Source organism: Cololabis saira, chromosome 11 (genome assembly GCF_033807715.1).
Source record: "Cololabis saira isolate AMF1-May2022 chromosome 11, fColSai1.1, whole genome shotgun sequence".
NCBI classification, from domain to species: Eukaryota; Metazoa; Chordata; class Actinopteri; order Beloniformes; family Belonidae; genus Cololabis; species Cololabis saira.
The window spans coordinates 20,442,657-20,458,401 of NC_084597.1; the positions used below are offsets into that span (position 1 = coordinate 20,442,657).

A 15,745-nucleotide genomic window follows, 5' to 3' on the forward strand; every position below is an offset into this window, starting at 1 on the left:
CCACCAATCCAACGGAAGTTTGCTGGGTAAAGATCACAGTAAAACACAGAGAGCAGACATCTAGAAAAACAGGCGTCTACATCCCCAAAACCAACTTCATTATAACAACTGTCCTGTTACCAGGGCAACGGACACCTACACAACACAAGATGTGATCAGGACTTAAAACTGAAATACACCACCATTCACCCTGCTGTTTTAGTCTGAAGGGTGAATGGCATAACAAACAAAACGTACCACTCCGTTGTAGCTTTTATGCATGCCAAAAATGCGATAAAAATAAACGGCAATGTGGTTCCGGTCATAAATAGACCAACTTCTGACGGCAGTTCTGCAAAGGGCGCTCAAGATAAATAGATGTAAAATTGTCACATGACCCAGCCCGTATATACAAATAATGTATAATAAAATGCACTGTCTTTATCACACTCGCATCTCCACCAAATTTAAGTATTTTTTCCCATTAAGCTTGAGATCTTTTACGGTTCACTTACATGTTCTCTCTTTTTTTTTTAAGAATCGCGCTGATTCGCATTAATACTTTATTTCAAGTTTCATTTTGTTTGTCTAGTCAGCAGGATTTTTTATGTAATTTATTTATTATTAGTTTATTATTAGTCTGTCCTGATTATTTCTGTTCTGTGTCGTGCTGCTGTGACAAATGAATTTCCCCTCGGGGATGAATAAAAGTCTTACTTTAATATTATATACTTTATTATTTTACCTTACTTTACAATGAAAATACTCGCATTTCCAACACTCCGAGATTTGCACACAAAAAAAAAAACATTGAACAAGAAATCCTGTAATGGAAAGACTATCTATATCCCAAAAAATCTTTTTATACTTTCACTTTATCGCAATTTGTAATGGAAACCGTTTTGCGCATTTCCACGTGTTTGCAGCGCTGGATGACGTAGCAAGTCAGCCGGAGGTAAACACAATCAAGTCTCCAGCTGACTCACTTATTCTGGCTGTGCCCCATTGTTCAAACTTTTTGGAGTGATATGTGTAATTTTGTGTCTGAAAGAATTGATAGAATTGATGATTTTATTTTATTTTGGAAGGATGTGTTGTTTGGTGTTTTTGACCATGTAACAATTAGATCAAAGCCAAAGGAAACTATTATTAATTTGTTGATTATCCTCGCAAAATTACACATCCACAAATCTAAATTCTTACGCAAAAAACCCTCTTTTTTTACTTTCCATTGTGAATTAAAACAGTATCTGGACTCTATTAAGTTTTCTAATAATTCAAAGGCAATCAAAACCATAAATGTATGTAAATGTTTTGGCTTTCCGTTATAATTTCTTCCCCCCTAGCTGGTTGTAATGTGTTGTGCTTTTTGTTTTGTTTTTTATTTGAGTTGTACTCTTTATATGTTTTAATTCGACGTGAATTTGCATAATGTGAAGTTTTATTATCATTGTTATGTTTGCAATTGTTAATTAAAAAAAAAAAAAAATCAAGTCTCCAGCTGTTTCTGATCTCATTAATGAGATGTAGTTGGGCAATAACACTACTGCTTCATTCATCATTCATCAAAACTGACTTTTTTTTACTTTTTTTTTTTACAATCACAATAATTTGTCAAAGATTAAAAATATTTTCGTATTTGTTGTTTTAGAAGAGAGAAATTGCTTCACAACAGGATGAACGTTTACTGCAGCAATTCATGTGTTAGTTATCCTTCAACATGACACCCATCCATAATACAAGCAGTAAATCATTCATAACCAGCTGGGCAATGCATTCCAGGTTTTCCCCATGCTAAGCAGAAACTTTTCCAAGTCCACAGATCCGTGTAGAGTTTCACGGCATGTCAGCGGAAGCCTTTCCCATCACAGCTCAAATAACAGCCACAAATTACATGCAGCAAGAGTCCAAGAGCATGAAATAAGTCACATGTAGCATGATTTGTTATTTCAATTCACAATATACATTTTAAATTAAAAAATATATAAATATGCAGGTCATCTGTGACTCGCGGGGTTAATTAGATTGAGATTAACAGAGACGCATACCTGCAAGGCGTGCGTGGTTCCACAACTATGAACGCACACATGCTGGTGTTGCATGTGTTTTTGTTACCAAACAAAGTTTGCAGCCGGAAACGGCGTCTTCGTCACTGCGCATGCGCGAAAAGGATGCGCTCAGTCCTCATGACGCGGCAGCAGCAGGCGGCTGAGGAGCGCAGGTAGGTGATGGAGGGGAAGGGGGGGGCACCAAATAGCATCGCTTTGACTAAATTATGAAGAGGTTTTAGCTTCATGTTTATATTTGCGTCCTCTCCGCGCGCTGCTGCTTCCCTGCCTCGATTTGTGCCCGATTTAGTCAGCATCATAGCAGCTGGATCACAGATTAGGCATAAATCCTTTCTCCAAAATCCCCATTTACCAGTGTCATTAGCTGAATTAGCCTTCATGCGCTGTGATTTTTGAATATATAAAGTATGTATGCTGAATCTAAGCAGATCAGCTCTACCGTTTATGGTATTACATCACATCTTCTGCATCACCGCATTTACGTGTGTCAACACACAATCAGGGAGGAGTGGCCGTGCAGCCAGACCCACATGAACACAACAGTCCATGGCATCAGCACGTGAGGGGGAAACCGGCCACTGCTTGTGTCTGCAAATTACTTATACTAAAAAAAAAGTACTCTCATTGCTTTGATTCTTTGCAGATAAAAGGAAAGAAAGAAATACAACAACAACAACAACACTGCATCAATAACAAGCCTGTAACAGGAGCAAGAATAATTTAGCTTTATTCCTCCCATTAATTGTTTTGAGATATTTTTATAACCAGTGGTGGACAGTAACGGAGTAAATTTACTTGAGTACATATCCAGAGGATTTGTACTTTACTTGAGTATTAGATTTCTTTGGTACTTATTACTCTTACTTGAATACATTTCCAAGACAAATATTTTTACTTTTACTCGAGTAAATTTCTAAGAAGGCTGAAAAGTACTCGTTACTTTCAGGTCTGCTCTTTTTTCTTCTTCCCTAAAATCCTATTGGACACAAGCTGTTTTTGTCAAAGGAGGAGACCTATCACAGTGCACGCTCTCCACTGGGATGTACGTAAAGCAGAAATACGTCAAGCCTCCTCAAAACGATACCGCCAAAGTAGCCTGCGTTTGTCAAGACATAGCCGCAACAAGTCAAGACAGAGCCGCAACAATGGCTACGCCTGCGTCAGGAGAAGAAAGACAATCCGCTGAGTCGTCTGAGTCTGATAATGAGCCGGACTCGGAGCAGGGACTTTCACAAAATCCTTGGCCGTATCTTAACTCAATGTTTGAGTTCGACCGAGTAAAAAACGAGGGCACAGACAAACCACAGACATTTATTTTCAAATGTTTATTGTGTCTGCCGAAGCAGAACTACCTCTTTGCTTTCAACAACTCAACATCGAATTCTCAGAAACAAGAGTTAAAAGATCCTTAAATTAATTTAGAAAAAATATAGTAATTTACTGATGTGGACTTACTCTTACTTAAAGTAAATTTAAAAGCATTTACTTTTGGATACTTAAGTACCTTTAAAAGCAAGTACTTTTCTACTCTTACTCAAGTAATATTTTGACTGAGCTACTTTTACTTGTAACGGAGTAAATTTTGACCAGTAGTATTTGTACTCTTACTCAAGTACTGGGGTCGAGTACTCTGTCCACCTCTGCAAATTACTTATACTAAAAAAAAAGTACTCTCACTGCTTTGATTCTTTGCAGATAAAAGGAAAGAAAGAAATACAACAACAACAACACTGCATCAATAACAAGCCTGTAACAGGAGCAAGCATAATTGAGCTTTATTCCTCCCATTAATTGTTTTGAGATATATTTATAACTGGGCTTTGGGTAATGGATATCAGCCCATAACAAAATAGACGGATAATGGGGGGGCAGCACAGGAAAAGGTTCCTGGTTCCACTCCGGGCAGGGGTCTTTTTAGGTCGTTTTCTTGTTTGCGTCGTTCTGGGGTGGGTTTTCTTCAAGGACTCAATCAGGTTAACTGGTGATTCTGAATTGCCTATATTAGTGAATATGGCCCCTGCAATGGACTAGTGACCTGCGGGTTTATCCCTGGCTTATGCCTGAAGAAAGCTGGGCTAGACTCCAGCATATACTTCTGACCCTGAAAAACTCTGGGAAACTTTACTGCACCAGGGACAATGAACTCTGCAGTTTGGTCAGTCATTTCTGTGGTTTCTGGCTTATTTCAGTGGAATATCTTTCATATCATAACAATAAACTGCAGAGCTTGCTGCTGCTTATTTGTGTAGAGAGCGCAAAGAAATTTGATTGGTCTTTTACTGCAATCGGTATTGAAGCAACTCTACTTTGAAACAAGAACCAAATGTTCATAGTTTCTAGTTGTAGTCTTTAGAGATACGTCATAATAACAAGGTCAGATGGACCTGCAAAGGGACAGGTTTGCTTCCATATTGTGGTATATTTGTGTTGTACCATTCAACTGAATTTCATTTTAGTTTAACTTTTACTTTAGAGGTTCAAATTCTCCAACAAATATTATATAATATTATTGGGCATCTGTACCGGATCCTCCTGGACCTAGGGAGGTGTTCCAGGCATGTCCCACCGGGAGGAGACCCCGGGGAAGACCCAGGACACGCTGGAGAGACTATGTCTCTCGGCTGGCCTGGGAACGCCTCGGACTCCCCCCGGAAGAGCTGGAGGAAGTGTCTGGGGTGAAGGAAGTCTGGGCATCTCTGCTGAGACTGCTGCCCCCACGACGGGAACGGATAAGCGGTGGAAAATGGATGGATGGATGGTAATTTTCTGCACAGTTGGTAATCTAGTCTATGATGATAATCACCTTATTAGAATTTTATAAGCACGTTTATAGTCAGTCCACATGAAAGAGGTCTGGAAATATTTAAATTTATATATTTCCATTGATGTGTCAAACAACTTTTTTTGAATTTAAAATGTCACCAAGATTGCAAAAGGAAGATATTCTTTACTTTTTGGATGCATTGAGGCAGGAAAGTACACAGAGCTGTACTGTATACGCAGCCTTAAAAATCACACATTTTCCAGGGTTGTCTGCACCCAAGGTACTCAGGAAGGGCACTGGCCTGCCTGCAGTCCTGACTTGTTGCACATCTGAAGGCTTGCTTGCAGGAAGAATGGGACAAAATAAGGACTGTCTGTGACACATCATTGCTCCATATCTTTGACAACAGGACGTCATAACTCGTTACACCCCGGAGCCCCGGTACAGGGGGTAAATGCCATATAAGAACATAAGCCTGAGACCAGGCAGGATGTAAAGGGTTTTGTATCGCAGCAAAAAGCAATTGAAGTTTTACTGTCCCAACTTTTCTGGAATGTGTTACAAGCTTGCCTTCAAGATAGGGTTGCCACCTTTCAGAAATAGAAATAAAGGACGCCCTGATTTCAGCAGCGCAGGAGCCAAAAGAAAAGCCCAAAACTTCTAAACTGAATAAAAATGTGTTTATTTTATATGAAAAAACTAAATGCTTTGATTTAAAGTTTAAAAAAGCTTTAATAGCATTGAACTTGCATGACTGTAGAGACAGACAACCATGTAGCAACTGAAATATCCTCCTATGCTACGTACGTCCACATCAGCCCAGATGTATAATATACATACAGGTGAAGAATATGGTGTAAAAGTTAATTTATTTCAATAATTCAACTAGAATATGGTGTAAAAGTTAACTTATTTCAATAATTCAACTAGAATATGGTGTAAAAGTTAATTTTTTTCAATAATTCAACTAGAATATGGTGTAAAAGTTAATATATTTCAATAATTCAACTAGAATATGGTGTAAAAGTTAATATATTTCAATAATTCAACTAGAATATGGTGTTAAAGTTAACTTATTTCAATAATTCAACTAGAATATGGTGTAAAAGTTAATTTATTTCAATAATTCAACTAGAATATGGTGTAAAAGTTAATTTATTTCAATAATTCAACTAGAATATGGTGTAAAAGTTAATTTATTTCAATAATTCAACTAGAATATGGTGTAAAAGTTAACTTATTTCAATAATTCAACTAGAATATGGTGTAAAAGTTAATAAAAATACGGTACAAATCGTGTCCCCCATTTTTTTCTCAAATAAAGGACAATTCCGTATTTTACGGGACGGGTGGCAACCCTACTTCAAGACCACATTACCAGGATTTAAGAAATATAAACAAATTAAATAAAGTTGACAAGACGAAACATGAAATATGTGGGGCTCATTTCAATTACTGATTTGGGGTTGTGATGTCCTGTATCTGTATTTTTTTGGCAAATTGTTTACCCATAATGCATTAATTGTTGTGTGGGGTCTACCTGTTTTTCCAACAGTTTCTAGGTAAAAATGGCCGTGGAAAAGCGCCTAGCGTTTGCTATTGTGCAGTTCCTAAGAGATCAAACACATTGTGGTGCTTTGAACTCTGATGAGCAGGAGAGTCTGGAGGGTAGGTCGACTCACTGGTGCACTTACACTTTATAGATATCCTTACAGTATGCTGTATGCATGTCAGAATGGCTCACTACAACAGGTTTTAAAACAAAAAAAGAAGGACAAGGGACTATAAATGAGGCTGAGTTGGAGAGTTTGTGCTGTTATTTTTTTTTCAACATAAAAAGAGAAAAAGGGGGTTACAAATTTCTTCTAGTATGCAGCATAATAGAGACTTTTCTGGCTTTTATCTCACTTACACTTGTTTTGTCTTATTTTACTGTTTTTCCCACTTCAGTTGCGATACAGTGCTTGGAGACTACCTTTAAAATCAGTTCCAGTGACTGTCATCTTGCAGTGGCACAGCCACTTGGAGAGATATTCCTCAATGCTTTGCTCAAGGTAGGTACTGAAAATCCCATGGGTACAATTTTTCATGAACGTGAACTTGCTGTCATGCCCCTTGGCAGAAATATTAAATTGTCACTTAGAATGGTTGCGTTTGAATTTTGGGGTTGCACTGTTTCATTGGAGTGGTGTAATCTTTGATTAATGCCTTACCCTTACCTTTAAATTAAGCCCAACAATTTTTTTTTTTTGGCATTTACATAGAATGACAACATCACTATACCAGAGACCTCACCATCTCCCGAAGACATTGAGCGTGCAGAACAACTCAAGAATGAAGGTAACGAATTTCCTGACAGCGACAAAGAGCACTTTATTTGTGAGAATGCTGATGTAAAAGTCCAGGAGAGGTCAAAAAGAGGTGTACTGGGTCGTCACAGATTTGGTAAAAGTGTACAACAGCATTCCAAGTGAGGAATTGTGGGATTGTGTGAGGAGGTGAGGTCAGGAGTGGCAGTAAAGCCTTTTAGAGTGGTACAGGTAGGGTTGCCACCTTTCAGAAATAGAAATAAGGGACGCCCCGATTTCAGCAGCACAGGCGCCAAAAAAAGCCCCAAAACTTCTAAACTGCATAAAAATCTGTTTATTTTATATGAAAAAAACAAAACGCTTTGATTTAAAGTTTAAAGTGCTTTAATAGCATTGAACTTGCATGACTGTATAGACAGACAACCATACTAGCAACTGAAATATCCTCCTATGCTGTGTATGTCCACTGATCAGCCAAGATGTATAATATAGCTACAGGTGAAGAATATGGTGTAAAAGTTAATTTATTTCAATAATTCAACTAGAATATGGTGTATAAGTTAATTTAGTTCAATAATTCAACTAGAATATGGTGTAAAAGTTAATTTATTTCAATAATTCAACTAGAACATGGTGTAAAAGTTCATTTATTTCAATAATTCAACTAGAATATGGTGTAAAAGTTCATTTACACAATCAAAGATTTTGCTGGCCTTAATGTTTCCTGTGTTTTATTTTGTTATTATTGATCAATTTAGTGTTGATGTGTGTGTGTGTGACAGACGTGTGTATGGGGCGTTAATGAAAATACGGGACAAATCGCGTCCCGTATTAGTTCAATACGGGACGCAACATTTTTTTCTCAAATAAAAGGACAATTCCGCATTTTACGGGACGGGTGGCAACCCTAGGTACAGGACACATACGAAGGCAGCATGACAGCATTGAGGTGTGCAGTAGGAGTAACAGATGGGTGTCAAGTAGAAGTGGGACTGCAACCAGGACCGGCTCTAGAGCCCTTATGGTTTGCCATGGTGATGGATAGGTTGGGAGATGAGGTCAGAGAGGAGTCTGGAAGTCTGGATTCTGTAGTACAGGAAAAAAGAGATGGAGTTGGCAAAGTTGTCAATAAGAAGAAAAAACGTGAAACTCAAAGCCAACAGTTAAAATCCAGGGTGCAGAGATGCTCCTACACAGTAACATGTCCAGGAATACACTGTCTGTTGTTGACCATTTATAGGGCAGTCAATAAATACTTGAAATTTCAAAGTTTTAACTAGAGGTTTATGGAGAATATTAAAGGACATCTATTAACATTGTAACTTTTGTTTTGTAATAACCATAGACTAGTTCTACTGAAGGGACCAAATATGGATTAACAACCACTGCAGTCCCTCCTCCATTGGCTTTTTGCGCTGTCTGCAATCTCTTTGTGTTTGTAAAAGCTGAAACCCATGTGGAGTTCTCACATATTAAGATCTGTTGCTATAATTTATCTTACTGGAAGGCAAACAGAATATATTTGGTTTTGAAATGAACAGCTAATAATTTAATAATGTCAGTGTGAAAATAGTAAGATTAATTCAGTTTTGACAACAGTCGTTGTGAGATAAAGCTGTACAGATAACCTTTATGCTATTTTTGTATGTTAATGTTTTAGATAAACCGTCTCCATGGGTGTCAGGTACCCAAAAAGAAAGTCTTGCTGCGGATTTGTCATGATGATTAAACAAAACAACCCCCCCCAAAAAAAACAAGTGACCTTCAAACTTTTAGCCTTGGGTTTGTACCCGAGCTTTATGTCTGTATAAACTCTATTAACCATTAAACTTTTACTTTTTTAGGAAACAATCATATGAAGGAGGAGAACTACAGATGTGCAGTGGAGTGCTACACAAAGGCCATCGATCTGGACTTAAGAAATGCAGTTTATTATTGCAACAGGTATGATGTTACAAGCTTTGTGCTTAATCTTAAGCCCCTGTTGATGTCTGCACACAAATACATTTGTGATAAATGTAAAAAACTGGATTCATCACGAAACTCTGCAGGGCTGCAGCTCACAGTAAACTGGGGAATTATACAGAGGCAACAAGTGACTGTGAAAGAGCCATTGGGATTGACCCAACCTATAGTAAGGCGTATGGGAGGATGGGGTAAGTTTAATGTTATTTGTTGGTATGTAATCACTTAAATAAGCTTGCTGTATAACCTTTGGAGGTCTAAGTCGTCTCTTTGTGGCCTCAGTTTGGCTTTGACAGCCATGAGCAAGTATCCGGAGGCAATTTCCTACTTCAAAAAAGCTTTGGTGTTAGATCCTGAGAATGACACCTACAAATCCAACCTGAAGATTGCAGAGCAGAAGCAAAAAGAAGCTTCCAGTCCAGTAAGTTACACAACTTGTGCTTTCCCTTAGTCTATTTTTTATGTAACATAATATTCTATAGAGTCATGTGCAAAGGCCAGTACCTACTCTTTTAATCTCATGTGTTTTGTATGTAATTAAATGTACTTCCATGGGATTTAACAGCAGGTGTGCGGATGTCTGTATTAGCAGATGGTTTGACAGAGCATTCAGGTGTACTGTATGTGTTAACATAATGCTAGTAGGGAGAGACAAAAGTAAGGGTCTTAGAGAAGCAATTGTTGCTGCGCATCAGTCTAGAAAGGGTCATGAACCAGAGTTGTCAATGAAAAAGATTATTCACAAGTGGAAAGTATTTAAGAGTTGCTAATATCACAAGATTAAAAATCCCAGTAAATTTACCCCAGTGAAATGAAATGAAATAAATAAACAAACACACAACTCAGACCTTTCACGCCTCACAGACCAGGTTAAGGCCCCGTTTACACGGGGCAAAAACTGAGGCGTTTTCATGTGTTTTGGCCGTTCGTTTACACGAAAACGGAGGTCAAAGCCCCCAAAAACGATCATTTCTGAAAACTCCGGCCAAAGTGGAGATTTTCAAAAACTCAGTTTTCACGTTTGCGTCTAAACAGAGAAAACGTAGGAAAACGGAAATTTACGTCACATTATGCGACAGAAACGTCACCAGCAGCGTCATGAGTGCGACCTGTGTTTACAATTTGTTTGGACACCGTCAATATTTTCTTTTATTTTACCTGTTTTAAATTCTCTCAGACTCTCGTTCCGTCTTGGAAGTAAAGCCTGAATTATGGTCCCAGGTTAAATCGACGCAGAGCCTACGGCGTAGGGTACGCGGCGATGCGCGCCGTACGGTGTGCGTCGCCGCGTACCCTACGCCGTAAGCTCTGCGTTGGTGTAACGCGGGACCATAAATCAGCCTTAACTGGAAGTTACACGTGTCATTTGTTGATGTTTTTTCCAGGATTCTGATTGGCTGGCATGACGTTACCAGCGTTTTCATGCGATATTTTTGAAAACGGAGAGGGGAAAATATCTGTTTTTGTAAATACCCGGCTACGTGTAAACGTGGCCTAAATGTTGACCCTTTACCCGGCAAATTAAACCATTAATGACTTTAATGTGTCCGTTAACTTCAGTCGACATGCAGACGATGAGAAAATCCCCAAATTAAAAGTCACAACATTAGAAAGGTCTTTTAATTATTCTTCTATATCAGTGGTCTTTATTCCTGGCCCTGGAGAGCCACTCAAGCATGTTTTAGATGTCTCCCTGCATTAACACACCTGATTCTGTAAATATGTGTTACAGATAGCAGCTGGATTGGGGTTTGACATGGCCAGCTTAATCAACAACCCTGCCTTCATCAGCATGGTAAGAGTTTTTCAACCTGCCACTCAGTAATATTGCCATAGTTGAAACCTCTTTGTGTCGGCAAGGAGATTCCTGACTTGTTAAACGATGCCGCATGGCGCAGCTGACAAGTCAAGATTGCTTCTGCAAGCAAGCCGAGGTTTCATTGCAACACTGTAACTCTCACTTAACAGGTGTCCACAACAAGAACGATAACATCAACACTCTTCATTGTGTAATCAACATCATCCAGCGGTACCCAAATCAAAAAATGCATTTTTGACAAAAGTGAGGAGGAGTTCCCACTGTTGCAAGAGCGGTCATCAGTGTATATGCTGTTGCCACTAAAATAAGATTGTATGATAGTTGTGGTGTGGACTCTGCCATCCACCTAAAGAAAAATGTGAAACCATCATTGTTTAATTCATCTTGATTCCTGTTTACAGGCTGCAAGTGTAATGCAGAACCAACAAGTGCAACAGATGTAGGTGGACACTGAATTTGTTTACATTAATATTAGTGTGACCTGAGCTTTGAAACCGGCTTCAGACTCACCGCTGCTGTGTTCTTGTGCGCTCAGCATGTCAGGAATGATGTCGAATGCAGTTGGAGGTCCTGCAGCAGGAGTTGGCGGAATGTCAGACATTTCCAGTTTGATTGAAGCGTAAGTACCCTTCGTAATTCCTACAACGTGTGCATATGTGTACACCAGGTGCTACGAGGTCAACACATACATAATAATATATTGCAAAGTCTAACCATTTTAGCACTCGACATTTTATATTTCCTGTGGAACAATCCCAAATTATGATTTTCAAGTACTTCTTCAGAGAAACTGGATAATGGAGGGTAATTTAATTCATCCAAAAGACTGAAAATGAGTTTACATACCTTCTAAAGTGCTGAGATAGTTTGTATTTTGGTATTAAAATATGGGGGTATTATTGTTCCAATATTATTTGTGTGTGCGTAAAAAAGATGTGTCCATGTTATAACGATTCGTATTCGTAATGATAAACATTTGTATGTAAATAAAAAAGTTGTACCCAAAATTCTGCTGTCACACACATGAGTGATAAATTATTAGGGTTAGGATTGTTTTTATGTGAGTATGAATCTAAAAGCTGTGAGTTCAAAGTCTTGTGAATACAACTCTAATTTCTACGACTACGAGTTTTCACTGTGAACACGAATTCAAGTTTATGGGTACGATTACTGTTGTAATGACGTCACAGGCAGGTCACAGCATAGACATATAAACGTAGACGCCCCATCGAGTGCGTCTGCGAATGAGCCAACTGCCACATCCAATATGGCGTCAAAGTCGCCGCCATATTGGATGTGGCAAGACTGCGCTGTAAACTAATACAAGTAAATTGACTTATTTTAATAAAGCGCCTTTCTACAAAGAAATGTACGTTTTACATCTCATTTATTCATTCACACACGCACTAATATACTTGGGAAACAGTTAGGAACCGAATATAATATATTTAATTTTCTCAGATGGCAAAAATAAGAACTTTATTGATCCCACATAGGAGTAATTCATGTTGTATCAGCTATAGAGAACAAGGTAGTGCCGAAAAACAATATATACCCCCCCTCACAAAAATAAGAAAAATAGAGATACATATTTTCTCATCAACAAAACATATTTTTAAATTTTCAAGTAACAAAATAACATATTTTAACTATTTTTCTGATTTTTTTTCAATTATTTTATTGTCTGAAAAATGGTTCAAATATTATTTTATTGTCTGAAAAATGGTTCAATTACGTTATTTTGTTATTTGAAAATTTTTAAATTTGTTTTGTTGATCTATTTTTCTATATTTTTCTTATTTCTGTGAGGGGGGATATATATTGTTTTTCGGAACTACCTTGTTCTCTATAGCAGATATATCATTAATTACTTCTATGTGGGATCAATAAAGTTCTTATTTTTGCCATTTTTTAGACAGAAAATAACATGTTTTGTTGATGAGAAAATATGTTTCTCTATTTTTCTTATGTCTATGCTGTGACCTGTCTGTGACGTCATTACAACAGTTTTTCGACTCGTACACATAAACTTGAATTTGTGTTCACAGTGAAAACTCGTAGTCTTAGAAATTAGAGTTGTATTCACAAGACTTTGCACTCACAGCTTTTAGATTCATACTCACATAAAAACAATCCTAACCCTAATAATTTATCAGACTCATGTGTGTGACAGCAGAATTTTGGGTATAACTTTTTTATTTACATACAAATGTTTATCATTACGAATACGAATCGTTATAACATGGACACATCTTTTTTACGCACACACAAATAATATTGGAACAATAATACCCCCATATTAAAAACTTTCAGCTTCTACCGTGGATTTTAGAGGACTGTCTAAACATCCTAACATCCAACATTTGCTGGCACAGCATGATTAACCAAAACGCTTTTGAGTTGACTATATTGTTAAATTTTAGGGGTGTAGGCTGTTACTGTACCATGACCACCGAGACAACCCTTTCATAAAGAAATGCACTTCTCAGCGTGGAACACAAGAGGGCATGTTCTCTGTTTCAGACGGACTGATGGAGATTAAATGAGGTGTGATTCTGTTTTTGAACCAGGCTGTAAGTTTATTTATTTCTAATAAGAAGTTAGGAATTTTAAGATGAATCTCAACTGAAACTGAAACACTTTTGGAGCCAGTCCCTCGGTTGGATTTCAGGAACTGCATGTTTAGGTGTGGCATGAGTTTAGCGAGTTGGTTGTAACTAGGGTTGCCAACCGTCCCTTGAAAAACGGAATCGCCCCGTATTTATAAAATAAAGTACGCGTCCCGTATGGAGCTGAAAAGGGACGCACTTTGTCCCGTATTACTGTGAGAGTCAAAAATAGTCATAAAATGCCAATGGAAAATGGTGCTGTTGAGTTCATAAGTTATTTTTTTCTGTTTTCTACAGACTTTCTGTTTGCACTTTTGTCATTGCACTAAAAATGTGCACTATTACAGAATGGATTTTCTGCTATATTGTTTTATATTAATTTATACAATTTTAAGTTAAGCAGGACTGGTTTAGTTTAAGAAAGATACTTATTTTATTCAGTTCATTTTGGATAATCATTTGTTTTCCATGTATTCATGGCATTCAAAAATATGCATCTAATTCAATTTAGGTTCGAGTCGAATAGTTAAAAAATCGTTTCACTTACAAAAAAAGGGGCTAAAAAATTCCCCACCCCAGGAAAGGTGAAGGCAATCGGGTTGGCCGGCCCTGCAGATGATGTGTCCCTTATTTATTTTTCAGGGAGTTGGCAACCCTAGTTGTAACCCCTTGAGAGCAGTTTTTCTTTCTTTTTTTTGTTAATGGTGTTGATGACGAGGATTTTAGTTGTCTTATTTACTGAATATCAGTGATGGAACGTCACCTCAGATCCAGCAGGTAACCAGGTTTCCTCTCCGTGTCAGGGGACAACAGTTTGCCCAGCAGATCCAACAGCAGAACCCAGAGTTGATCGAGCAGCTGAGGAACCACATCCGCAGCCGTTCGTTCAGCGGCAGCGCCGAGGAGCACTCATGATCCTACCAGGTATCCCTACAGTTGAATCCAAACTCCAGCTGACTAAAGTGGACTGCATTTATGTCGTTAACAACGTGACACATTTTCATTCCAGCCACATCTTTACTCTCCCCACAAGGAAGAGCGACCATATGGCGCGATAACAATCTTTACACCCATTTCTTTTGAGTCCATTCCCCGGCTTAGCTGGAATGAAGAGACGAGGATGGGGATGAAGGCACTTTACCAGGACTACAAGGCTCTGGCGAGGACACGGGACCATCAAGCGAAACCCTTAACCGTAAGAAGGAGCCAAGAAGTCATTCAGCCCACTGACAGAACGTAGTGAACTTATTCTTCAGAGCTTCTACATCAGAGAGAGATTGTTTTTTTTTGTCTTGTTTTTTTTAAATGTGCTCACACGTCAGCCCTTTTCATGTTTGTGTGTTAGGGATCCACCTACCTAGTCATGATAAAGAGGGTCAGAGAGGAATGTAATCGAACTGCATTGCAGGGAACGTGTGGTTTTCTCAAAAAGAAAGAAAAACTACAAAAAAACCACACAAACGGCTTTGGGTTTGTTTATAATGTTCAATGTTATTTTTGTAGACAGAACTCACTTACTTATCTTAAAACTGTTCAGCTCTTGAACACATGAGACTCATCGCTTTTCAGCCACTTAACTTTTGATTAAGAGAATGGTAAAAATATACAGCGGTGTTTGCAGCCCGTTTTATGTTGTTGCAGCACTTAAAGCAAAAATAAGTGCCCTCCCCTTTAAGCCAGTTTAATTACTAATTAACATGTTCTCACTGTTCATTTGCATGCTCTTAAATCTGGTGTTAGAGATCAGATGCTTTAAGGAAAGAAATGAGTATGCTAAGGCAGCACATCGTTTTGTCTGGTACATATGAATAAACGTCTTAAAATTAACAAGTTTGTACTTGTCTTTTTTTGTTAACATACAAAAACAACAGTTTTAGTTATATATGCATTTACATGCAGTCAATAACCCTTTTAAAACCCCAATATTGGCAATAACCCGAATTTGCACGGCCATGTAAACATCAATAACCCCTTTGAATAACCTGAATTTGCTCATATTCTGGTTTTTAAAAACCCTGACCCCTGGGTTACTCCTCTTCTAACCCGAATATTCGGTCATGTAAACGCCAAACGGGATATCCGATCAAACGGAACATGAATTTGTCTTCTGCGCATGTTCTTTTCGCAAGGAAAAATCTTTGAGACTTCAGGTTTGGGTTTGCTCTGAACACGCAGAAAAGAGTGGACTCTTTTGAGTCCAGGAAGTACTTCTAAACATGGAGAAACGCAAG

General features: G+C 38.1%; 1 protein-coding gene across 2 annotated transcripts; it reads left to right on the forward strand.

Moving 5' to 3' along the window:
• Positions 1-2,137: 2,137 nt before the first annotated feature.
• Positions 2,138-15,323, forward strand: sgtb (small glutamine rich tetratricopeptide repeat co-chaperone beta). Of its 2 annotated transcripts, none has more exons than XM_061733961.1 (12): positions 2,138-2,200; positions 6,368-6,480; positions 6,763-6,866; positions 7,077-7,152; positions 8,966-9,065; positions 9,173-9,277; positions 9,369-9,507; positions 10,819-10,881; positions 11,307-11,344; positions 11,441-11,524; positions 14,318-14,438; positions 14,524-15,323. In XM_061733961.1, the coding sequence occupies exons 2-11, from the start codon at positions 6,381-6,383 to the stop codon at positions 14,427-14,429; spliced, it is 921 nt and encodes a 306-aa protein (XP_061589945.1). In that variant the 5' UTR covers positions 2,138-2,200; positions 6,368-6,380; the 3' UTR covers positions 14,430-14,438; positions 14,524-15,323. The 2 variants fall into 2 exon arrangements, with proteins under 2 accessions (XP_061589945.1, XP_061589946.1); XM_061733962.1 differs by having other exon boundaries at positions 14,548-15,323.
• The last annotated feature ends 422 nt before the right edge of the window (positions 15,324-15,745 follow it).